Source organism: Polypterus senegalus, chromosome 2 (genome assembly GCF_016835505.1).
Source record: "Polypterus senegalus isolate Bchr_013 chromosome 2, ASM1683550v1, whole genome shotgun sequence".
NCBI classification, from domain to species: Eukaryota; Metazoa; Chordata; class Cladistia; order Polypteriformes; family Polypteridae; genus Polypterus; species Polypterus senegalus.
The window spans coordinates 131,599,808-131,627,329 of NC_053155.1; the positions used below are offsets into that span (position 1 = coordinate 131,599,808).

General features: G+C 38.6%; 1 protein-coding gene across 1 annotated transcript; it reads left to right on the forward strand.

Annotated features, from left to right (window-relative positions):
- LOC120523361 (serine protease 23-like) lies at positions 1-27,522 on the forward strand. Its single transcript, XM_039744619.1, has 2 exons — positions 1-666; positions 25,538-27,522. The coding sequence occupies exon 2, from the start codon at positions 25,551-25,553 to the stop codon at positions 26,685-26,687; it is 1,137 nt and encodes a 378-aa protein (XP_039600553.1). The 5' UTR covers positions 1-666; positions 25,538-25,550; the 3' UTR covers positions 26,688-27,522.

The window sequence follows — 27,522 nt, forward strand, 5'->3', positions numbered from 1 at the left end:
CAAGTTCAATGTTCAGGCTCAATGGATACAGCAGCTTGTCATCTTTGGGAGTATTTAGCGTCTGCATTGGGACTTTGCGCACACATATCAAATACAAAATAAGACGACAGCAGCCAGGCAACATTTTCTTATAAACACAACGACAACCTAACAGCAGTAAGGCTCAGTCGTGATTTGGCTTTATGTCAAATTAAGGACACCCACTTGGAATTTTCAGTCTGCCAAGTTTTGTACTCTATGGAGCTGCAGCAACATGAAGATGTGACCCCCCGGCCTCACTACGTCCCTCCCTCCGTCCTTTCATACTTCACCAGAAAAGCCCCTCCAGCACCAGCACCACCAGCACCACTCCCACCCGGATCTTCAGCGTGATCAGTCCGTTCTCGGCGCTGCCTCGCGTCACGTGTCCCCCAGTGGCGTGGAAGCGGGGCACCTGGTACCCATAGTTACGCTCCAGCAAACGAGCCATTCAACTGAGGAAATGAGTCGCAGGGAAAAGACAGCATACAGGATTTCCTAAGGGTTCAAAAGACGACAGGACTCCCCCTTACTTCTCAATATTTCCAAGGAGCTGTCATTTCGCCCATGCTCCGCCACAACTTCATTCCCTGGCGATAAGACGAGGGGCAGCGCTGTGACGGCGACTCTTTCAGTGGATGTGAAGAGGTAAGCGCGAGTTGCGCGAGCGCGGCTTCGGTTATTAAAATGCACGCTAGGGACGGGATCTCAGAAAGGATGTGGGGGGTGAGGATGGGGGGAATTGTCGGAAAAAAGCCTCCGGTCTCGCGATTTAGCGAATGTCTTGGAAATAACGCGAAATAAAGTGAACGCTGATCCAATACTGCGTTCTGATGAAGACGGTTCAAACGAACGGCGTCGGCGAACAGTTTTACTTGGGATATAAAAGAACTTCGATTCGAAACTTTTGTTTTAGAGATATATTAATTACATACGCTAAACATTTACTTCAGCCCATAAAAGCCTGGCGACTTGTGCGGATCAACTCCTCAGCTGTGCACAGATTCTTCTGAATATTACGGAGAATCAGAAGGAATGAATGCTTTCACGTCAGAAAAAAATATTCTGGGCAAAACTTTCAATATAAAATGACAAATTATGTGTGCATTTTAAGTGAGTTGTACCGTAGACACTCTCATTACTGCCCACGGAAAAGAAGACCGCGACACATTTTAAAATATAGTTAACTTGCATTAATTACGAACGCTTGTAAATATATAAGTCAGCTTGTGCGGTATTTCGGTATATAATATTGGCGTTGAATTTGTCGTTCCTGATCTGGTTTCGTTCTGTTTTGGCTTTACATATTCTTCTAGTGTTTTAAGAATACCTCAACAACAGACGTGTTTGCTTTAACTCTAAATTTACCCGGTCTGAGTAGTCATGGAAGAGCAGGCGTCCCGTTCTGGGTTAGTTCCTACCTTGTGCTCGGCTACATGCCACTGCATAATTGCAAAACGCATTTTCCATTAGTTCATATATACCCGTTTGTCACACTGAAACTCCAGCTTATATCATTTTATGGAATGTAATCAAAAATCCGGTATAAAATCTGCCAAGACTGGTCGCGTTTTTTGTTAATGACACAGCATAGGAAACTGCGAATGCTACTGTTAATTACAAGAAGGGCCGCACATATCCACAATAATATGTGTTTAGATTCTTGATTCCAAATATTTTAATAGGCATCCCGTTACAAATCTAATTATAACCTGTGCAAGAAGATACTTTAGTGTCCTCGTTCTTGGCTTGGGCACACTGAGGAGAAATAGACAAATGCAGCAGGCATAAAATAAAAAAAATCTTCTTAGTAAACAAAATACTCGTGCAGTATGTGTTTAATGCTGAGCAGAACTGTTCCAGAAAACCCATCGATTTTACATTTTCAGAAAAGTCTGAAACAGATCAGACTGTGGAGAGGGTTTAATCGCCTTTTCATTAAAGTAAAAATTTGAACAATGCGGCGCATACATTCCAACAAAAGTGTTTATAATTGAGAATTTCGAACAGCTTGCCCCAAAATGCTCTTTATGTGGGACTTCGTTAATTTGGTGATCTTTTCCCGGTATTCATTGCCCACAGTTGCTGAAATGTCATGCATATAAAATACAGTGTGAGAGCCGGCGGGCGTACAGTGATCCAATTGTTTTTTTTTTTTTTCTTTTTAATAAAGCCCTGCACAGTCTGTCGTTTTGCCGGAGCTTTTAACAAAGCAGATCGCTAACCGTTATCAATGTCAAGTTTTCTCCTGATTTCTGTGCATACATCTGCTGCAAAATGCACACCGAACACAAACAGACCTGCTACGTTTTGTCATCTATTGGACCAAAGATGCGTTCGCTAACTTTCTATGCAGACAAACGCGCCGCCTTAGTGCGACCTTACTAAGCACGAATCTGTCGCTCATGTGCGTATGCGGAATGGGAAGCCTTCATACGTATTCCTCTTCAGTCCACTGACCATGTTTGGACAAGTTACCTCTACATAGTCAGATTTAGATTCCGAGCTGAAACTCCGTACATAAAAGTGGTGAGCAGCATTCATTTTTTCATTGTTACATATCTGGGTCACCTAGAAGGCTCTTCTGTCAAGCTGCAGCTTTCAGTATTTATAAAACACAGACGTTTAAGTCACAGCCAGCATTTTGAGTGCACATCTACAGCAATCCAAATCATAGTATGTCAGTGTCCTGACAGAATTAGTCGCCGGTGAACGCCAGTTTACGGGGCCGCAACTTTCACGGAAAATATGGAGAAGGCAAATTGAAAACTTTCATAAAACGAATACTTATCCCCAAATATGTTAATCTAGGAACTGAATGAAACGTCGGGTGGTATTCTTGAGTAGGGACGTTAAATTCTAGTATTTTTCAAACTTAGACGAATAGACAAATACAGTATACCGATTTTAAATATATTCATTTAAGATACACAGTTTATTGTGCAGTGCAGTATTTATTGTATAATACGTTTTCACTCAGTACAATATGTATGTTTATTCCACCAATTTTCAAATTTCCAAGCGTGGTAGGGCTGGGTGCAAGTCCATAACAGTCCATTTTCTATATTGGATGTATCAGTAGCATCTGAACATTTAATGCAGTTTTCTCTACAGTTGTGATTAAGTCGGTGATGGCCATCATTGACTTCCCCATATGCTTTGTGTGTATTCATGCCCCAGTATTATAACCCACTTTGGATGAGTAGTTTACTAATCAAATATCTGTGAATAAGCATGCTAAAAACACATCATTCTGACACTGGGACAGTGCTACATTAAACTCCAGTCAAATGTATGTATGAAGAATGTGTTCCTTTTGTTCATTTTTTTGTAGCTGCTTAATCTAATATTAATGTCACTGGGAATCCTGTCTCAATATCATTAAGCTCAAGGGAGGAACCAACCTAGGATAGAACACCAATTGATCAGGAAACTAATCCTTAAAAGTCAATTTACAGTTAGCAATTAACAATTAATTTGCCACAAATGTCTGTGGCATTTGGGAGGAAAGTTTTGCTATATGGATAAAAAACATTCATACATTTTGATATGCACACTTCACATAGGCAATGGCTGGGCTGGTATTGTAAATCCTTAAACAGTAAGGCAACAGCACTAACCATTAACCTTCTAACTGGAAGTAGCAGAATCCAACACATTTCACCGATTTTGAAAACCCTACACTGGCTGCCGGTTAGATTCAGAATCGATTTTAAGATTCTCCTCCTAACCTATAAGGCATTAAACGGTCTAGCCCCCGCCTATTTGAGTGTCTTGCTCCATTGTCACAATCCCCCTCGTGTTCTTAGATCCACAGATCAGCTGCTCCTAACCGTTCCCAAGGCACGTTTTAAAGCTCGTGGTGAAAGGGCTTTCTCCGTCTGTGCACCCAGGCTCTGGAACTCCCTGCCCTTAGTGGTTAAGGCAAGCCGCTTCAGTCGCCACATTCAAATGTCGCCTAAAAACGCACTTCTTCACATTGGCTTTTAATTCTTAACCTGTTTCATTTTCCACTTGTCTTTTGCTATTTTCTCTATTTTATTTGGTCCCTTGACCTGTTTTTAGTATCTCTGTTTTAATTCTCTCTTAATGTTTATTTTTAATATTTTGCTTTTAGTCCTGCTTGTTGTAACTGTACAGCGCTTTGGTCAGTTGTAATGCTGTGTTTTTAAGCGCTCAACAAATAAATATGGTATGGTATGGTATGGTATTAAGTCATTACATTTCCCCAGAAGGTGTTGTGGTGATTTTTGTATGTTTAAAGTTTCATAGGGGATTCCTTGCAACAATCAAGTTCACTAGGTGTACAAATTAATCATGCATCAATCACGCATTCTGTACTTTCTGTAGGTTATTTACCAATGGTGGGAGGATAAGGTAAACAGAAAGAGTTGACATTTCAAATATATATCCTGCTTAGCATTTGTTATACAAGTATATTAACTAGTCGTGGTGCCAATTAAACTGCAATTCCAAACAATTAATTTCTTTTCCACACCTTTAATGAGGTGAAGCAATACATACAATATTCTATCACCACTGTGGGCAGAGCTCACCATGTGGTTGTTTCCAGCTGTCCATTTTTTTTTTTTACACTTATACCTAAAGGAGCTACCCTTTAAAACTGTGTGGGCAGCAGATCCGTCAGATTTTCTGTATCCTTAATGAGGGTGCAAATACAAACACATTTCCCTTAACTCAAAAGATGCCCATTAAAGTGATTAAATCATTATTCTTAAAGCTAGAATTTCCCCTTGTGGTTAACTCCACTTCCATACATACTGTTATGAATTTATACTTGTTTGTAGTTTTCATTTTAAAGCTAGAAACAGTGAGATATATAATTCCTTATCTGGAGCTATTATGAATAATGCAGGGTCTGTTCCCAAACAAAATTAGACAGCGAGGAAAGCTGTACAAATGGGCTTGTATTTGAAAACTGCTGAAAGCACCTGTTCATTTTTCACAGCTTTGTGGACAAACATATTTTCCATCCATTTGTGTCAGTCATAGAAATTATGTTATCCATTTGCGTAAAACTTAAACAAAACCAAGCTGTTTCTATATTCCATCTGCCAAGATCATATGACATATTCACATGATGACTATCAGTGTCACGTATGAAGAAAATAAATGTTAATTTTTTTTCATTTCTTTCTATACTCTTATCCCAAGGTGAAGTCTCTCTTTACCAGATTGTTCAAATTCATGTGAAAATCAGTTCTGCTCGGCATGGTGGCAGAGGATGGGATTTATGTTTTTATTTATTCTAGTAAATTTTTATTTCTTTCTCCTTTCAGTTTTCTCTCTTTCCAGTCTCAAAGCCAATCTGCTCACAGCTGGTTTCTCACAGACATGTTTCTTTTTCATTTTTTCTGAATTGATCTGTTCCTGACCCTAGTTTGCTGAAGATAAACAACATGCAGGAGTTAAAGCCGTATGTCTAGAAATTATGAATCTTTTGTAAGATAAAGACAACCTCTCAATGTCTGCAGGGAATTTATACCTAAAACTGTTGGGGAAAGGAGGGGTTGGCGTCTGACTCAGACCTGAAGTCGTCTGCTACCCCAAGGTTTACATTTTTCCCTTGTACCAGGTGCTGTGAACTGGATTAAGCAGATTTAAAAATATCAATATTATGTTATTACTTTATAGTATGTCATAACTACACTCTCAATTATATCTCAGCACAGTTTGTGTGTGTTGATAAGTTAATTTATATTATTTAAGTCATAACATAACATTCTCAAACCCCCTTTATTCATTTCAGAGTCAGAGGATGACTGATATCAAGCTTTTACCCAAACTTTGCTGTTTGTCATAAAAGGAAACTAGTGGCCCTATACAAAGTTTAGCAAAAGATTCTTCTAATACTGTTCCTCTTAAATCATGAGACTTCTCATTTTATTGGTACAAAATATGATGTTGTGCATTTCGTGCAAGTTTTCACTTCGTATGATTTGACCTGCACTTGAAGTGCATGTGAATTACTACAGGTCTCTGCAAACCACAATTAGAAGAGTTACATATTAACATAATAGAAATTAACTCCACCGAGATGCTATCCAGTTGTCAATAAATTTGACATAAGTAGCACTTCTGATGAATAAAAAAAATGATTTCTTACCTAAGGCTCTAGGACAAGTTTGTAGTGTTTTATTTCAAAGTAGTCAGTGCACAGAATGTTCTTCAATAGCTGATAGGTATGCTTGCACATGTTGTACTTGCTCATTTAGGCTCTGGATGCTTTTGAAAGTTATGTCATGTCGTTTCATGTCTTCTTGATCGTGCTAATTAGATGATTCTAAGTTATGACTCGCTGAGGTTCAAAGGACTGTGGTATACTTCCAATAGTCTCCAGTAGTAGTAGTAGCATCATCATGTGTACAGAGTATTCTTGCTTGCAGGTTCAACCAACATGCAGCATTGTCACTATAATAAACAAGAATTTAGAACATGTAGTTTTTCAACATTAAAAATGGATTTACCTTATAGGGCAGTGAATAGCTGAGGTGTTTTAATAGTTTCCTTAGTGATGGTAGCAGTGTTTGGCAGTGCCTGAAAGTTATGAAAACAGGATTTGTCACCCATTGAACATACTGTTTTGTGAACTTAGAAGAAAACAAGACTTGTGTTTCAGATCATCAGAGAAATCTTTAATATTTGTTTTGAGATTTGTGAGAGAGAAAAAGAGAGAAAGACTACATTGGAACTCTCAAGTACATGTTAATAGTGGCCAGTAGTCTGACTTGTGAATCTTAATGTTAGTATGGACCTGATTTGCCTGCGCTGTTGTTGTTCTCCTTCTGCAGTGTACAGTTTGTACTCTGCAGACATATAGGTGTTCTGTGTGTGTTATTCTTCTGGATTATTCTTTTTATGACAGGGGTCTAGGTCACATTATAGATGATCTAACTTAACACAGTTAAAATATCCAACTACACCACCCACTTTAAAAGATTTTTTTAAAAATAATAGCACACAGGTTTCTTTAAATTGGCTGGTGAATAAACACAAAATGTAAGACACAGAAGCAATTTCAAGAGAAACAAAAGTAACTTGTATTTCACCAGACAATACCAAGAAGATAAAAGTACATAAGAATCTAATAATATCAGGTGCAAAAACCTTTTTAAAAAGAAAAGCACACAGTCCACACTCAAAAAGTCCTTTAAAACATAACAATGGAGGATACAACGTTTGGTGCTGCAAAGTCCTAGCTGCACACCATGTTAACATGACAATTAGTTCTCCAACTGTCCCACTGAAACACTCTGTTCACTGAATGCTTGTTTCCCAACTGAAGGCTTGCTTCTTGTCTGCCAGCTTTGCTTCATCCTCTCATGAGTCTTCAATGTCTCGCTGGAACCTGTGTCCCTCTCTGGTGAAACTGTCTCTTCCTCCATGGAGGTAGGTGTCATTGTTTGTGTGCCTTGTGTCTTGTCAGCCACATACCCTTGTCTGCCTGCAAGTCCCTACGCTCCGTGTGAGTGATCTTGACAGCTTTTTTGGTGGACTGTCTTTCTCCTACGCCATCTGCCCACTCACACGATCCTCCGTCCCTTCTGCTCATCCTCTCTCTCTTCACACCATTCAAACTCCACCCACTGCGTAGGAGTATATATAACTGCTTCAGTCTCTGCCTGGATCAACATGACAATCGATTAAACAATGATACATTCAATTTCCTTACATTATCAATAGTGTAAACACAATTTCATTGGTTAAAAAATTTGCATTGTTGTCACTATTCAAGAAGTACAAACAATACTGCACACTGATTAGTAATCAACAGCCCCAGAACATGATAATTTTCACAGTATTGTTTGTGGATGAGATATCAATCAAAGCAGTCTGATCCGTGCAGCAGTGGTGGAGGTCTGTGGACAGGCAGTAGGCAATAACAGGGTTAATATACTTGTCATGTCTGCATTTTCACAGACCAGCACAACATAACTATCCGTCCATGGGAAACAATGGCTTAAAACATTGAGAGGAGCGAAATGTTGGTGTGATGGTTCTCTTCTGTTTATGCTGCAGCTGCTGGGAAGTCTTCATATACCAGAAACAATGTACTGATGGAAATGTTTCTATGCGTGTACACCCGGACTTGCAGATGCTGGATTGCCTGACAACCCCAGCTGCCCGTGCAAATAGCCAGTGAGAGCAAGGAACTTTCCACCCGCACATGCAGTCTGTTGGTGTTTCATTAAGCTGTATTGGGGATCTGTTCACTGTCAGTCATGGATATTGGAGGTGAAAAAGAGGAAAATATGAAAAACATACATGTTGGTGTAACTTGTGTCAAAGTAAAACAGAAACAGTAAAGTAATTTGTAGTTTATGTCACACAGAATGTTTCTCTGTTTTAACATGGACGAGTTTACAGATTCGCCAATGCTTTTCAATCGGTGATTATAAAATTTAAAAACTTTGTACAGGGCAATCTGTTTGAGATATCGCAACAAAAATTGAACTGTCTCGGCAGTTACTTGAAAAATAAGTGTGCCGTATTTCAACAAAATTGGTCCATTGTTTCATGTGGACAAACAGATGAGTCAAGGCACAAACAAACAGACAGACAGACAGACAGACAGGGGCTATCGCAATAGGTACTTCACACTTTATATGCAAGCACACCTAAAAAGTATTTTTGAGTCACTAAAAGATCACATACCTGCTCAACCACTTTAGGGAAGCTGTGGGACTTGAAAGAAGACTGTTGTAATTTCTTCACTGTGAAAAGGGTAGACCAACTCTTTGTCCTTAAACAAAATATTTGAGGTATTGTAAGAGTTAGCCAATCATTGTATTGTGGTTTGTGGACTTGGAAAAAGGCCTGTGACTTTGTGGCTTGTGCAAGGTTGCTACAAATGTATGTGGTTTTGATCATTGTATTTGTAGAACAAGAGCTGTGTTTTCATAATGGGCATTCAGCCAAATCCTTTCAGTATGAAAAACCCTAAGTCATGTCTCCTCCATGATTTTCAAGGATAGTATATGAAGTTGGAGAAGAAGATCTGAAAGAATCTAGTTTCAGAACCTAAGCCTGACAGTAAATACTATTTAATAGAAAAAGATGAAACAGTAATTTTAAACACAATGACTAATAAAAGTATTTGCTTTGTTGTGCTTTTCTATTTTATAGCATTAAATACAGAATCTTAATTTATTTGAATGTAAGCTTTTGCAGTTGATATATAAACTAAACTATGTATTTTCAAAGTAGAAGCAAATTTGAATAGATTCTTGTGAGTTTAAGAAAATAGAACATAATTAGTTCCTTAAGTATTGCATTTACCCCCTAGAATCAGTATTTGCTAACAGCACCTTTGCCAGAAATTGTAGCCGAGTCTTTAAGGATGTCTCTAAAAGTTTTGTTACATCTGGATGCTGCAATTTTGCTCTTTCTTCTTTGGAAAATTGCTGAGCGTTCATGAAACTGGATGAAGACTATTTTCAGCTATTGACATTTATTCTCACAGGCTTTGATGGGGCCTCTTTAATTGCTGAACTTTTTGTTTTCAGAACTTGTAATGTGCTTTGGCAGTTTGCTTTTCGACAGTTTCTTTCCAGAAAATGAATATTCTTCTAAGCCCCAGGTCTACTGCAGAGTGCAGCTGTTTATCCTCTAGGATTTCTCTGCAATTTGTCTCATCAATATCATCTTCTGTCATCGCATGACTGCTGATCTCAGATGTAGAGATTCAAATGTATAGTGTGAAATTGTAAAAATCATGCTTCCTATTACATACTGTATAGGGTTCTCAAAGTAGTGTGAGATGTAAACACTTGCAGCAAGTATTGTGCTTAATGCAATTCTAAAAAGGATCGCTTAACATTCATCAGAGAGTGGAAACTTCTTCCACTTGTTCTTGTATTCTATAATGTGCACATCATGGGGTAATGTAGTCAAGTACTTGATGTGAGATTTTTCTGATTGGACTTTTTAATTTGCCACTCTTTAATGAAGCCCAGATTCACTAAGTTCCCATGTGTCTGTGCAAAGGTTCTTCCATTTCAGACATGTTTATCTTTAATTCTGTGTTACATTTGCCTTCCTGAATGGAGCCCTTTTCATCGTGATACTCAGTTTTATTATGACACCATATTCAGAATAGATTTACAATTTGAAGCAGTCCAGGTCATAACTGACCCTTAAATTGGTTGTAGCTAGTTCATAAATGGATGAATGATGGGATAGGTTTTATTTATTTTGTATTTTATAAGTGAATAACTTATGGAGACTGCTAGTTTCTTGCTTTCATTTTAAAACCATAAATAACGATCTCTTGGCATTACAGTATTATGTTGCCAATGGCAAAAAAAATTCCAATTTTTTAAAATCATAAATATGTATAGGAAACTTGTTGTAAATGATCTTATTTAAGTGTTTTTAGGTATGAGAAAGCAGGTTATAATAACAATTATGAGAAAAAAGTGCTGGATGCAACTGGGCATTGTAAGATATTTTAAGGTGTGTTGAACAAATGGAAAAATAAAATAGATTACTGAAATATAAAAAACAGTCAATATAATGAGCATTTTAACTTAGCTTTAACTTTATAGACTTGAATTTGTTTCAGCAAATTGGGTGGGTACAATATGCCACATTTTGAAGTGTTTGCATTTAAGGAAGGAACTCTGGGAACTTAAATCATTTGGCAACTTACCAAAGTGAATGTTATCTAGATGTTAAACACAGCAGAGCTAATTCCTTTGGCAATGGGTCTTCTTACTGAGTCATCCAGTGAGCCCCAGTAAAGCTGACAAATACTCATTTACATTTTAATTTAATTTGAACATTTTAAAACACATCATTGAGTAAAATGTTCTATTTATCCCTTCTGGTCACAAATAAGTTATTTATGTTTTGGGGTACTGTGCATTCAGAATATCTCTTTGTATTCAAGACTCAGTTAAATTTTAACTGATTGCTAAATAAATGCTTTTAAGGGGAACTAAATACTAAGAAAATTAATTTAAGGTATTTAAAATAAATACCCATAACTTGACCCAACTGCATGTCATGCCTAAGAAAAAACTTGGTTATCTACTCCTGAATTGTGAGTTTTGGGGAAGCGGTGTCTCACTCATTCACATATATTTTTATATTCCTTCTCAAGCTCCAGTCACCTTTTCTGTTCCTGCCCTTGGTGTAAGTGTCATCAAATAGTCTAATTCTGTGACTCACCCAGAAATTAATCTAACTATAATAAAACTGTCTTCAGTCCGTTATTAGTCTTCTTAAGTATAACATTAGCATTTGTTTGTTCATTTTCTTGTTTAGTATATTTTATTTGCTCATACCAACTCTACTTTTCACTTTCTTTGTGTCTGTTTTCCTATATCTTTATTTTACCAATGAACACACAGTGAATAACATAAAATCATTTAGAGCTGAAAGAGTTAGTGTTCATAATCTACTTTCTTCAACAGGAACTGGAAATGCTTGTTAAAGGTTTATTCACGAGTACAACTTCATAAAATATTGAATCACATAAAAATGTGCTGACAACCCTGTAAAAAATAAAAAATGAGCTGCAGTAGCATCAGAAATTCTGAGTTTTACATTAGGTAACGGGCGGCACAGTGGTAGCATTGCTGCCACACAGTAAGGAGACCTGGGTTTGCTTCCCGGGTCCTCCTTGTGTGGAGTTTGCATGTTCTCACCATGTCTGCGTGGGTTTCCTCCCACAGTCCACAAGACATGCAGGATAGGTGCATTGATGATCCTAAATTGTCCCTAGCGTGTGCTTGGTGTGTGTGTGTGTGGGCTGGCGCTCTGCCTGAGATTTGTCCCTGCCTTGCGCCCTGTGCTGGCAGGGATTGGCTCCAGCAGACCCCCGTGATCCTGTGTTAGGATAAAGTGGGTTGGATAATTACTGACTGACTGACATTAGGTAACCTGCTGTTTTTGGAGCTGCACCAGCAACTGGGAACTTGCCAAAAGAAAGTGCTAAATATAACTAGAGAGAAGGAGAAAGAAAGTAAAAAGCATGAATAATTTCAGCTTGCAGAACAGGCAATGTATTCACAGTGTTCCTGGTGGCTATTCGTGGTGTTTGTGTGTTCTTCTCATGTCCTTATGCATTTGTTTCAAACAGTGCCTTTACAATGTGTGCACCTTGCAGTTGCCAAGGTTGGATTTTTCCAAAGTGCCCATCACTACCAAGTTAAACAGCAGCTTTCTAAAACCGTAAAATGAGGATAAAACATGAATGGATGAATGGCCCTGTAATGAAAATTGGTGCCACTAAAAACAGGTGTTTCAATATAATTTTTGATCTTGATTCCAACACGGATCTTTGATATGTAAAACTGACATACTGAACAAGAGCATAGTAATCTCATAATCATTTACTATGAGTGCAAAATACAGCACACACAAACTTAGTTGAATCTGTTGTTCCATGCCAGTTTGTAGAGTTCGGTGTTGCCAGGCTAGCTCCAGAAAAAAAGAAGAATAAAGAAGATATTACACACCTAAATAATTAATCTTTTTAACAAGTCAGTCAATCTGTCCATCTTCTTTGCAAATCAATTAATTATGCAGAACAAGATGAAACAATAAGTGGCTTGAATATGATAGAAGATGAGTATAGCTCATGTTTTATAAGCTGAGTGATGATTTAGGGAGATTAGCTTTCATTTTAAAACTTTACAATAATTTCAAACCTTTTGAAATGTTTTTAAACAATGTCATACATAGTGTAAGTTTGAAATTAAACCTATTGGGAATAAGTAAAATTCAGAGCAGATGCCATCAGTGGACCACAAATATTAATATTCAATATCATTGTTAAGTAATCTTAAAATAAATACACTGTAAGAAGTCACAAGAAACATCATGAAAGAGTTGGGGCATGATAGTGATCCCCATATATTGTGCGGCCAAACAGAAAAACGTTTGCAATGATCAAAAATTGTCTTGTTCAGAAGCAAGGTTTCTTCAGACTGCCCCAAGATGCTGTTAGAACCAGTTATGACGCTGCAAACTGGAAGGGGCTAGTTCAGGATTGCAGAAACTGAAAGTGACATTAGAGAGGGAGGAGCTGGTAGTTATCCTTTCTGCAGAGGGGAGAAGAGAAAAGGCATTAGACAACAGCGCTACCCACTGACTTGGAGTCTAACAGCTATTAAATGAACCTTGAGGTCATCTCCCAGACGCACTTGTGTGACAACACACAATGCATACCGTATATATAATATTTTGCATTCGCTAGAGTGCCTTGTGTACAGATATGCATATTCTCTTCTTATTAATGTGGGCTTTCTCTCACATCCTAATGATACTCTGCCAACAGTAAGTGTGTGTGTCCCTTGAGATGGATTGGAGTTCCATGTACAGTGCCTATTCATTCTTTCTGTCACTTTTTCTTTTACTATTATACCTTTTTAATAGATGAATAATAAGAAACATACTGTACAGTAATTTTGTGTGCCAAACTGAAAAGGATTGTTTGCCATCCCAGATGATAGGCAGACGGTTGAAAGCTAGACATTAAATTGGTCTGAAGCCTGATATTACATGTTTGAGAAGTAGCCACATTTTGCATTTTTTAAGTCTGACACACGTCGTATAAAATTTTAAGTGTCTGACTTCTATTGTGTCTGCTCTTCTTCTGACTCATTTTTGCCTCTGATTCAGTGTTATTAGGTGTGCTTTGCCACGGGTAGGTAGAAAAACCAGATAAATTCAGCTTAATGAAACATGTTTCATTAGTTATCAAAAAATGCAGAGATAAATGCTAACAAAATAACTGTTGCACATTGCCTCTGCCATTTTGTCTGCTTTTACTTCATATTAATATTTTTGTTCGATATAAGGTTGTGCAATGGCTCAAAGCAAATCTCAATTGAATGCAGGCCCTTACTAAATAATATTGCTTGTTAATCATTAAAAATCACATTCAGAATGACATTATTATGTATGCATAACATCAGATGACTGAATGATGTTTAATTATTTATAATCATCCCAACAATAACTGATACTAGTAGTTTTGTGCTCTGTGTGAAATAAGGCGCTATATAGGCGCCTGACCCGGCACAGAGGCACGTGTAAAATCCAACAAGACTTTTATTATCTTCAGCTGGAGGGCACGTCTTCCCCATAATCCCTCCAGCCACAACACAGTCTCAAAGCACTTCAATCACAACACACACCCTTCTTCTTGCACCACCACTCCTCCCAGGCAACCTCGCCCTCTTCCTCCCGATTCCGGCCCTAAGTGGTGGTTGCCAGCCCTTTTTATAGTCCACCCAGAAGTGCTCCAGGTGCTTGATCACCTGCTTCTGATTGCACCTCCGGGTGGGGCTGTAGAGTTGTCCAGGCCAGTTCAGGGACCCATGCAGCACACCCTGGCGGCCATCCCAGATCCCAACAGGGCTGTGGAGAACAACATCTCCCATGAAACCCTGCAGGAAACTGAGGCACCATCCTCAGCCAGGGAGGCTGCCACCAAGCGTCCCAGGGGAGGTATTGAGGAGTCCATGATTGCTCCCTCGGAACATGTGTAGAAGGTGGCTTGGGACACGGCCGCCCGCCACATTTACAATAATTAAAAAAGTTCCATGTAGAATTAAATCTCTTCTCATTTTGCATTCCGTGGATCAAACTAAACTTTTACTGAGGCAACATATCTATTGGTTTTTGAAAGCATTCACTGTCAAGATAATTTCATACAGATGTCTGTTAGTGTCGGTACACTAAAGGATCACGTACCAGCTACTTTTAAATGCTGTAGTGTTTTTAATCTCATACACAGTCACAGACTTTGATGGAAAAGCATAACTTCTTTGATAGGTTTAATAAACAGTTGTTTATTAAAAGGGCCTTATACAGTATTTAATCGGACAGAAGCTAAGATTAGGCTTGTTCCAGTTATAGGGTAAGTATTTCCATCACCAGCAATGGGGTGAACTCTGCAGCAATGACAAAGTGACAATATCATTAACACCTCATGTTTTTACACGGATAAGTTCAAACTGCTTTCCAAATACTCATTTCCCCCCTGCAATGGAAAATATCTAAGGACAGCTGCACAGCCAAAAAAAGACCTTTCAAAATTAAATAACACTATTTCCTTTCATCAGCTAGACTTTATTTTACATTGACATTTTGATTTTGAATTGCATTCCAAAGTGCCTTACTTGTCTAACATAGCATTGTTTTGTATCAGAAAGAGAGAAAGCAATGCAGGTGACTTTTGTAGGGTCACATAGTGACCTAAATCAGTGTGATATATTAGACACAGGTCTGAGTGTGATATACATAATCATTAGGAGTGGCTGGAAGGCATTATCTACAAAATAAAATCAATAAAATAACCTATTTCTGCTTACAGGATATTAGTAACTAAATACACTTTACTTTGTACCTGACTACCATTTGAGAGCACCAGATAGGATTACATCTCCCTGCTTGTCTTGTATTCTTAACTGGTTTCCAGAGAGCCTTCCACCACTCTCTTGGCTGTGGTAAACTTCTATCTGTCTTCTATTGACAAGTGATACCTGCCTCAACACATGTTTTAGATGCTGTAACCCTGTCTTACCAAACATCTGCTCTGTCTGGCATGGTAGAACACCCTCTGGTTTGCAGGAAACCTGTGACTCACACCACTTGCCAATACAAAGTATTTTTTGAACTCCCCTGCCTAAATTCAGTAGGCCTATATAAATGTGCATAAATAATGAAGTTAATAGACAAAGATTCTTTTATTCCTGAAATTCACTCCCAACATTTGTTTGATCCAGTTGGACTATAAATAATAATTAATAATGATACTATAAATATTAAAATACAGTATTTAATTTAGAATTATTTTAGAGAACTTTGGAGCCTAAGTAAAACATATATTATTTGTTTTTGTTTTTTCTGATCCTTCACTTTCAGGAATTACAGGTATTATAAGCCAGTGACCTAAATGAGGTCAAGAAACTGTAGAAGTGGTAAATAACTATTGTCTATTCCTATTCTATATCTGTCTGGTCCTGATCAGGGGAATAGGGCATCTGGCGTCTGTTCTGGTAGTAATAGGTTCATAGAAGTAACCACTCATTGATAAAATGCCAGTCTACTGAAATGCACAAACCATTGCACTGGAGTTAAGAGTCCCTGAAGAAAACCCAAATCAACATTAATAGAACCTGTAAATTCCATACTAAATGTATATCAGAAAAAGGTTACACATGCACAAATAATGAAGAGTTCATGGTGTTTTGTATCCCCCCCCCTCATTCCTAAAAGTACTTTCCATGAGACATGACATATCTGACCTGGAACTAGGTAAGCACAGGAAATCATTTGTGTGCCTTGGTATGGACATGACTTGCAGCATAGATTATGTCCCTACCATACAACTGTTTCTACTGGGATCATCCCAGATTTTAAGTAATTGGGTTAATACAAACATTATGGCAGTTGGCAACCATTCAGACATTTCCAAATTTTTCAGACCTTTACTTTTATAAAACTTTATTCTATTTTTTTTCTTTTGCTTGTCCAATGTAATAATTGGGGCTATAAGTTGAATTCATAGCAATTAGATGTTGCACTTTAGTTAGAATTCACCATTGTGCTTTTCTACTACTTAACATAAGAAACATATATATTGGACAGAAATTGAACCCTTGACAACATAAACCAAGGAATAAAAAAGTAAAATTGCTTTGTTTTGATTTTTTTGATTTGGTACTGACACAGTGGTTAGCAATGCTGACTAATGAATCTAGTGTCCTGGGGTTGAATCTTTCTTGTGTGACACTTGAAAGTTTACCCCATGTATGTGTTGGTTTCCCTGTGCACTTCTGTTTTCCTCCTACATTCCTCAGAGATGTGCAGGTTACGGTAGGTTAATTGGTGATTCCAAACTGGCTCTAATGCAAGCAGCTGACGTCTATGGCTGATTTCTACCTTTTGTATGATGCTGCAAGATTAGGCTTTAACCACATTTCACCCTAAACTGGATTAAGCAGGTTGGAAAATATTATTTTTAAGTTTTAGTGTGCTTGCTATTATATTAATCAGCTATATTTTTGCACTTGTTTGGGTGGATAAAAGTAGAACTTTTTTAACAAGGAAACAAAAGCTGGTAAAATGTATACAGTAATCAAAATGGTATTCTTTTTATTATTTCAATGTTATCTTAAAAAAGTTTATAGTTTACTGTTAGTGGTACAAAACAGCATGTACTGTATAATTAAAATATATTACATCTTGCCTGAAGAAAGGGCCTGAGTTGCCTCGAAAGCTTGCATATTGTAATCTTTTTAGTTAGCCAATAAAAGGCATCATTTTGCTTGACTTTTCACTACATTAAAATACTATATATATATATATATATATATATATATATATATCTCTAAGATGCTAGAGGTTGCTGTTGTCTCTTTCAACCCAACAGACAGACACACTGAACACAGGGTAAAATCACTAAGAAGGTGTTTAATTGTTTTCTTCTTGTTTTCCATGCCCAAAAGCACCTCCTCCACCATAAACAAGCAAGTAACAATAATAACAACAATACAATAAAGCACACAAATCTCTCCTCCACTCCTCACAGCAAGCTCTGACCTACTACCTCCCAACTCCGGCTTGCTTGCTGGGTCTCTAACAGTCCTTTATATAGTTCTTGACCCAGAAGTGTGCTGGTCTTTCAGTTCACGTGACATTCCCACACGTCTGGGTCAGCTCGAGAAGTTGAGTTTCTTTTTCATCCTGGAAGTACTTCAGGGCTTCTGTCCCCGTGACTTGGGAGTACTTCCAGGCTATACGGAAGGTAAAAATCCCCTTGTCTCCCAGCAGGGTCTCCTGGCGGGACCCACGGTACCCAGCAGGCCTGTGAAGATGAACTCCAGATCCCATAGTGCGCTGCGTGAATCCGGGGCACTGCTAAGCTGCAGGGAAGCCGCCACCTAGCGTCCTGGGGGAGGCAGTGTCCCAAATTAGCTGCCTTCCCTCATCCTTCCAATTTTTTGGCATCCCAGCCAGTTGATCGATCTCGATATCTCTCTCTCTCCTATATATATATATAGTACTTTGCATTATACCAATTAATCTATAATACAATTTCAACATTTTAAGTTTTGATTTAAGAATGAAAAAATCAAGTTCAGTTTATTCTAGTACAACACATTTTTCATTAGATAAGATTGGCATAAACGTACTTAGGATAGGATTTAAAGTTTTCCTTGTTCCAGGAGTGTACTGAATCTAGAAACAAGAAATGATCTGGAATGAAGGATCCCTGGCAAGTAGTAAAGACAGTACACTGTTTTAACAATGGGTACAGTTCTTAGCAAGTGCATAAGCTACCCCACTTAAAGAGCAGGGTTTCAAGTATGTTTAAGAAAGCTGCAACATGGCAACTTGGTTCAAATTCTGTTTTATTCTGGTTTTTGTTTTGATAGTGTGTTCTCTAGTTCATTGTTTTTCCTTCTAAGTAAGTTGACTGTGTTTGTGTGCTGATATTGTTTTGCTTTAGTTGCTGTTTTTCTTAAAATATGTGATATAACTGACCTTCATTGTCCATACAGTGATCATATTAAAAGGGAAGGCAAAACTGTGTGGAATCTAGTGAAGGCTAGAAAAAGTCAGAACAACTAGGCACATATTGTGCGAGTTAAAATCATGCTTTTTTCCTCAGTCTAGTGGCATTCCAGTACTTTTGATTTTTAGTACAGGACCCCATCCTGAAAAATTATGATGTTGTTTAGTGATGTACTCAATCAGCTTCTCTCTCACCAATATTAAATCACTTGGGGAATTTGTCAGTCATTATCCAACCTGCTATATCCTAATACAGGGTCACGGTCACGGGGGTCTGCTGGAGACAATCCCAGCCAACATAGGGCGCAAGGCAGAAACAAACCCTGGGCAGGATGCCAGCCCACTGCAGTACACACACACACCCCAAGCACACTCTAGGGACAATATTAGATCACCAATGCACCTAACCTGCATGTCTTCGGACTGTGGGAGGAAACCCACGCAGACACGGGGAGAACATGCAAACTCCAGGCAGGGAGGACCCGGGAAGCAAACCCAGGTCTCCTGACTGCGAGGCAGCACCGCTACCTCTGTGCCACCATGCTGCCCCACTTGAGGAATTTGCTTCATCAGAAATGATTATCAACTAAAAATTCAAGGAAAAGAACTGTTGATATCAAGTATGAAATACTGATAAACTTAAGATTATTGGAGAGAAGCAGAGATGAAAACACATGCATCCAGATGGCATATTGAGGTTTTTGATTTTGGTACATGATCACAGCCTGAAAAACAATTACACTTTGTTCAGTGACTTGATATAATAAATGCCTTTCTCTGAGATAATTGTTAACAATCAATTTATGCTTGAGCCTTAGGTCTTAACAATGCACTCTCAATGTTACAGTATTTCAGGTTATTAAAGTTTGAAAATAGGGGAGATGTAATTAAATACTAATTAAGGAAATGCAATATAAACTAAAATCAGTTGGTAAGTGAAGGAAGCAAAACACTAAACAAATAAATTCAGTCAGTCAGTCATTTTCCAACCCGCTATATCCTAACACAGGGGTCTGCTGGAGCCAATCCCAGCCAACACAGGGCAGGAACAAATCCCAGGCAGGGCACAAGCCTACTGCAGGGCACACACACCAAGCACACACTAGGGGCAATTTAGGATCACCAATGCACCCAACCTGCATGTCTTTGAACTATGGGAGGAAACCAGAGCACCCGGAGGAAACCCACTGCGCCACCGTGCCGCCCACAAAAAAATTTGTAACCTGAAAAACCTTTGTAACTCAAAGTGATTTACTGATATGGATACTTGGATTTTTTTGTTTTTGTTGGTTTGTTTTACTTGAATTGCTTCCAGTCATCCGTATATTATTCATTTACTTAATGGTAATGACATGACAGCACAGACGTTTTAATGCAAGACATCTTCTTTTGAATAATTTTCCATACGGCTCCAGACTTCAAACGGGTATCAAGCACTGGCAAACTTTAGCTGGCATGCTAGTAGAGTGGCAGACAACCAAATAGTCAAAATGACACGTTAGCATGTTTGCTTTACATAGGCTGCAGATTACTAGAGTGAAGGAGGAAACTGGTGCACCTGGAAAATGCCCATGAGGACTTGGGGAGCATGTGCAAAATCCACCCTGACCTTTGGAAATGAGCTTTGACTTGGCAATTGAGTTGTTTTCAGCAAAAAAAAGAGAAAATGAAATTCCATCTGAGCAATGTATTTGTATGGGGGTGGGCTGAACAAATGAGGCAATGATAGATGTTACTCAATATCAGGAAAATGTGTCCACTAGGATTTTAAAAAGCTGAGAAATGTTTTAGCACTTGGACCACTGCCGTGCTCTTTGGCATATTTGCAACAACAGGATAGCTTGTGCAGACATTAGCTGACATTAATCTGACCATCGTGGTAAAGCCAGAGTATATATGACCACACCTATGAAAGGAAGCTATAGCATATGTTATAAAATAAGTGAAACAATAACAAAGAAAGCAATTTAGCGAATAACATGATAGCAGCAGACTGAACGAAGAGAGCAGTGGTAGGAAGTAACTCGAATGTAAACACTATAAATAAAAAAGGAAAGGCGAAATAAATCATCACAGAGTTAACCTACAATGAATAACAGGACATGAGGTTTACAATTAATCAGTAAAACAAAGTGATGTCTCAGGAAATGTATTATTTAAGTACAGTGGGTAGGACAGGATAGACAATGCAGTAGGACCAAAACGCTGTGGTGGGTATGCATTGCAGACATCTTTTTATTTATCTTTATATGTTGAGAAATCCAGATTGTCTTTTAAAAAAAATTCAGAATTATAATAATAACGATGGATTCACCAGCACTGTAGTTAGTACTTTTAATGCAAACCTGCATGATCCTGAGGTTTTACTCCCAGTCCAACAGCCACACATATGAGTTTGTACAAGGAAGGATGGTATCCCAATTAGTTGTGCCACATGCTGTCCACATAGAACCTGACTCCAAGCAAGCCTAGAATATAAAAAAGTGCACTTTAAAATTAGTTTCAAGATTGCATTGTAAAATATCATTTTTCATGGCAGTTTTGTCATGCCAATGAATGACCGTGATTAGCTCTCATTATTTCATGTAAAAGGTTATGGCAGGAATACTGCACATATGTACAGAGTAGAGTGAAAGTCGTACTTGCATGCCTGACCCAAATACAACATTCTGGCATTCCGTGGCACCATGATAAATCTGTTCATAGGTTACTATGCACAACCTTGGGGTTCCAAGTTGCCCTTATATCAGGGAATATTATAGAAAAAAGCAAAGGTGTTTTATAAAACCTGTTTAATCTAATTTAAGGTCATGGTGAGTTAAAGCCTATTACGATTGTACTGGGTGCAAAGCAGGAAACAGCCTACATGAAGCCCATCCATTACAGAGTCCACTAATGCTCACACTTTTCCAATTTAGAATCACTAGTTAACGTAATCCACATGTCTTTGAGAATGTGGGAGGAAAATCAGAGTACTGGGAGGAAAACAAAGAGATAATGGAAGAATGTGTAAACTCAATGCAGAAAACAACACAATTCACTCTGCCACAAGTTGTTTTTAACTCTTACCCTTCATCTTGTGGGTGCAAAGTCCAAATGGTCAGGTCAGGTTTACACTCATCTACTACCGGCAAATGCCACCCTCATGCCATTCTGCATTAATGAGTCAAAATCCTTGCTTCAGGCAGGTTTCTCTTACATTTAACTGAATCTGTTATAATAATGGAGCATTCTTAAGATTAACCAGCAAAGTAATGTGAATTAAATTTTCAACCGTTTTATCAGACCATGGTGGTGAAGAAGAAGCAGAGTCCTTGAATGAGGCATTCGATTTAATGGTCAGTCTACGTTCCCATCATTGTGTATGTTTACCGGCTCTGGATGTTGATTATCGGTGGGTTGCTCGGCTCAGTCTCTCTAACAGAGTAGGAAGCTCAGCAATACAGTAAACTGTTAAAAGTCCCAAGAGACACTAGAGGGGATTGTACCTCTTGACTCGCTTTGGAACATTTGTTAATTCACTTGGAGGAACTGAAAAAATTTATAAGAGCAGATCTATCCACATTATCATCTCCACACTCTGAAGTTGAAGTGTTGTAAAAATAATTAAAGTGAAATAAAAAGTTTTGGTTTTACCAGTGAGCATATTAGTTGCAAGAGTTAATAACTAATGACTAATGAATCACGTCCTCAGGCAAATATGCATTCATGCTTTAGTTTATAGCCCTTCCAATGGTGACCAACATTCTACAGCCCTTTTCATATTCAATATAAGGGTACTACAGAGAATGCTCACTTTTTAATGCAGGTGAAATAACTGCAGTCAAGGCAAAGCAATGTGGACCATTTGAACATCAGACCTTGACATCAATTGTCCCCAGCCACGAGCACACTACAAAACTAGAGTTCAAAATGATATATGCACAACACAGAAAGCAATCTCAACCCTGTCATTAGAGACAAAAAATGCTCCACAATTACTTATAGAAATATGGGAGAAATGAGATTCCAGGCACATCAAACTTTGTAATTACTGTTTAGAAAGATGATAGTGCAGTGAGTCTTTACAGCTGACAGAACTCAGATAATTTCCAACCGCATTGTGCCTTCCCAATATGTTCCGGATACACCCCAGCAGAGAACAGTCAACATTTTGAATGTTTTTGGAAACGGGACAGTTTTGCAAATGTAAGATTTACACTGCCATCTGCTGTTAAGATAATGTAAATTTTACATTTAAAGTACTACACTGACTTTCCACTTCATATTTATGAATATGTATGCGTTTTCCCCTGTGTTGGTACATTTATCAACAAAAATATACAAAAGAATTAGACCAATTAGATAAACCATGCAACTGATGTTATCTTACTTAGTCTGTTTCGTTTTTAGAGTAAGGATATCAGGGTGTTGTACCATGTTAGCCATGATAGATGCCTAGACACCTTTTATTGGCTACCTGAACAGATTACAATATGCAGGCTTCCAAGGCAACTGAGAGGGCAGGTTACATATTGCCCCTAAATGAAAGTGCCACTTTTTTACTGTTTTGGAGTAGCAAGTCAAAAGTCCAGTAATTTATCCTGCTCAGTGTTTTGAACAAAATGGCCTTTTCTGCACCCCATTTGCATGCATGTCATGAGTTTTCAGTCACTTGTACTTTAGGAGTTTCTGCATGAGGTCTCTAGGGACATTGGTCACATATTTGTGTGATTTGTTTCACATGTGAAACTTGAGGAATGGTTTTGGAAAACATTGTAGAGAAAATTGTGTCACTGGGCTGGCCATCTTCTTAGTTGAGTTTTTGTTGGTTTTTTTTAATAAACCCTGGCTTTTGAGTACTCCATTCCTGGCTATTGGGAATCCATGGCCTTGCAATTGGGGAAGTTGTCACAGTTTGAAAATGAAAAAAAATATATCCTTGTGTCTATAAAAGTGTACAGTGTTTAATACCTTTGATACTATTCTCCTGAGGTGTGGCAAATAAAAGATCTTCCTAAATAGGTAAAGACTTAAGTAACGACAATGGTAAGCTGCCAGAATTACAGCTGGCCTCTAGGCAACATAAATAATTCCTAAAGAGCTAGCCTTGTCATGTCAATAGGCAATTTGTTATTTTTCTGGGTGATCAAGTAACCATTCATGCTTAATTCTGCTGAGTATATGGCTCGATGTAGAATTATTTTTTATTAAGGTTCTACGAATAGTGAATCTATGCCCATTCAAAAAAATGCTTTACTCATTCATCCATTTGTCTAACTGGCTAAACGTAATTTAGTGTCACAGGGTGCCAAGGCCAGTACTAGTAGTAGTGGGTGCAAGGTAGGAACCAACCTTGGGTGAGCCGACAGTTGTGCAAAGAGCATACTGCTTGCTAGGAAAATCCAATCTCTTTCATTACTTCATATGTAAGAATAACTCATAATTATTTAGCATCAGCTTATAATTTAATTAACTACATCATTTTCCAACTAAAAAGCACAATTTTGAATTGAACAAAACTAACTGATACTACACACCATTAAATGTCTATCATTGCCATTCTGTCTTGGACAAAGTGGGTAGAGATAACAAAAAGATGGTACTTGAATGTAGTATCAGTGTGCTTATATGTGAAAGATACACTGGTTTTATGGAAGGATAAGCACCATCTTTAAAGCTGTATAATTGGCCTTATTCAAGATGTTAAAAGTACATTTTTAATGCCATACCACATGCACTTCAGAACAGGTCATCCACTTGAAGCTATGCATGTTCGGCTTCAGCCAGGACTCGGAAGGGAAACCATCTAGGAATATCTTGGGGCTGCTGCTGGAAGAGGTGTTGGTGAGGCCAGGAGGTGGTCTGAATGTGGATCTCAATGCCTCAGTGCAGTGATGAGGACTCTGGGCCATGGATGAGACATAAAACCGTGGTCCTGACTCTTTGTGGTCATAAAAGATCCCTGGGTAAAGAGTATGGAGTCTGCTGATGTCCAGGCTAAATTGCCCACCATGATCTAGTAATTGTGGCACCCTAATCAACCCCTGTTTCTATCTGTCTATGTCTCTCACCACTGCACCACTTAACAGCTAATGGGTGGTGAGCATACTGGCACAAAAATGGCTGTCTTTGCATCATCCAGGTGGATGCTACATATTAGTGGTGGTTGAAATGGCTCCCCACGCACTGAAGTGCTTTGGGTAGTGAGAGAGGCACTATATAAATGTAAAGAATTAATATTGTTAGTAATATTATTATTAGGCGGCACAGTGGGTAGTGCTGCTGCCTCGCAGTTAGGAGACCTGGGTTTGCATTCCGGGTCCTCCTTGCGTGGAGTTTGCATGGGTTTCCTCCCATAGTCCAAAGACATGCATGTTAGGTGCAATGGCGATCCTAAATTGTCCCTAGTGTGTGCGTGCCCTGTGGTGGGCTGGTGCCCTGCCCGGGGTTTGTTTACTGCCTTGCGCCCTGTGTTGGCTGGGATTGGCTCCAGCAGACCCCCCGGTGACCCTGTAGTTAGGATATAGCGGGTTGGATAATGGATGGATATTATTATTAATGCATCATTCTTATAGCATTGTGTATCATGATGTTTCCGTAAGACAATTCAATAACTTTTAGTATTATATTTTCATCAGTTCATCTGTCCATTTTCTGAACCCACTTAATCCAGTTTGGAATCCCAGTGTATCCCAGCAGCATTACACACAGATACCAGCTGAGGACAGGGTGTCATTCACTTTTAAGGCACAATCCTGCAGGCCCCCACCTTTGCTAGCCCATTTCAGAGTTGCAAATTAGTGTGCATCATTTTCAGACGTGTGAATTCAACAGATTGATGGGTTTAAACAGAATTGCTAAACTGATTCATTCTGAACATCTTGTAAAATTATATTGTATGAAAATCATGCTTTGGTGTACATTGATAAAATTAAAATGTTCTAAGGTTTTCTAATCACATTATTTTGTTTTGTTTTAACAGGTCATCTTACAACATGGGGTCACTGCTGTTTCAAGCCATCATTTTCCTGTGTACTTTTGAAGGGGTTTTTCTCCTGTCCCCATTCTGGAAACCCTCTTGGCCAACAACCAAATTACCTGTAGTTTTACCCCAGCTGACTGAGGAGTTAGGTTTGCCAAAATTTAATGCAGATGCCAAGCTTAATGTTACTTCTAACTGTGGGCCTGACTGTCACAAGGGGGCACCATTACCCACCTTTGAACAGTTGAAGGAGTTTCTCTCATATGAAACCCTTTATTTCAATGGCAGCTTGACTGAGACCAAAGTAGGTATATATGGTTTTAACATGGCAGATATGGCAACGGTACAAGGTAGAAATGGGAGGTCAAGGGCAAAGAGGCAGATCTATGGCTATGACAGCAGGTTTAGTATTTTTGGGAAGAACTTCCTGCTCAATTACCCTTTCTCCACCTCTGTTAAGGTGTCTACAGGGTGTACTGGAACTTTGGTTGCTGAGAAGCATGTTTTAACAGCAGCCCACTGCATCCACGATGGCAAAAGCTATGTGAAAGGTGCTCAGAAGTTGAAAGTTGGCTTTCTGAAGCCAAAGCTGAAGGATGTAACAGAAAAAAACAGTAACCAAACAAAAAGCCACAACTCAGAGAAAATGAAATTTCAGTGGATTCGTGTGAAACGCACCCATGTTCCTAAAGGATGGATCAAAGGAAGCGCCAATGACATTGGTATGGATTATGACTATGCCTTACTGGAACTGAAGAAGCCACACAAACGGCGCTACATGAAGATTGGTGTAAGCCCTCCAGTTAAGCAGCTCCCTGCAGGGAGAATTCATTTCTCTGGTTTTGATAATGACCGTCCTGGAAATCTGGTGTACCGGTTTTGTGAAGTGCGCGAAGAGACTTATGATCTCCTATACCAGCATTGTGATGCTCAACCTGGTGCGAGTGGCTCTGGTGTTTATGTGCGTATGTGGAAACGGCAATTCCAGCGCTGGGAACGCAAAATTATTGGTGTCTTCTCTGGACATCAGTGGGTGGATCAAAATGGTGTCCCCCAGGACTTCAATGTGGCAGTCCGAATCACACCCCTCAAGTATGCACAGATTTGTTTCTGGATCAAAGGCAATTACGTGGACTGTCGAGATGGATGAATGGAAATAAATATGTAAAAGAAAAGCAAAGCTAAAAGATCGCTTTTTAAATGTAAAGGGATATACAATTATGAAAACAACTTTCTAAAATGTAACTTTCAAGGATATTCTTGTCTCTTAGGAATTTCAGTTTTTGCTTACCTCATAGTATACAGAAAAACACCATGATCAAGTTTCTGATTCTGTGTATCCAAATGTGCAATGTGCGTCTTGTCTGAGGAGAGCTCCGCCATAGTCATCTGTCGGAAAATAAATAGTTGCAAAGGGTAGTTTAATTTTGCATGACTTTTGATTTTACTCTATTTTGTTGAGGTGCTATGTACACAGAGAGTGAGATCAATATCTTTTTTTGTTAGTTACAACTTACCCAAGCCTGTACTTGGTCCTCCTTTCTTAAGCTCAACTCTTGCATCTTCAAATATGCATCAGTAGATCAGCAATTCTGGTGCATGTTTCAGTATTTGGGTGGTATGCACACATTGTAATTCTGTACAATCACTAGACCTTCATTTTATACTCTCTTAATCCGGGAACTTTAATTGTTGTTTTGTTTGTCCACTGGGGTTCATATATAAAATGAAAAAAATAGGAAGGGGAAGACTGGGATAAGCAAACCTGCTAACTTGGCACTTTCTCGCACCATAAACAAAAGAAATGAATTGCATTGCACTGTTTATCAAGTTGCTAGAGTTAAAAAGGGACTTCACAACATTGAACTTGCAGTGACCTTGGTCTTTTTTATGTTATGCTTCAATTTTGTAATATTTCTTTTCCACCTGGCTTTCAGTGAAGTTCATTAAAGTGAAATGAGGAGAACACCTCCAATTTCAGATGA

Coding starts and splice junctions, on each gene's coding strand:
- LOC120523361 (XM_039744619.1), top strand. CDS start 25,551: ATGGGGTCACTGCTGTTTCAAGCCATCATTTTCCTGTGTACTTTTGAA.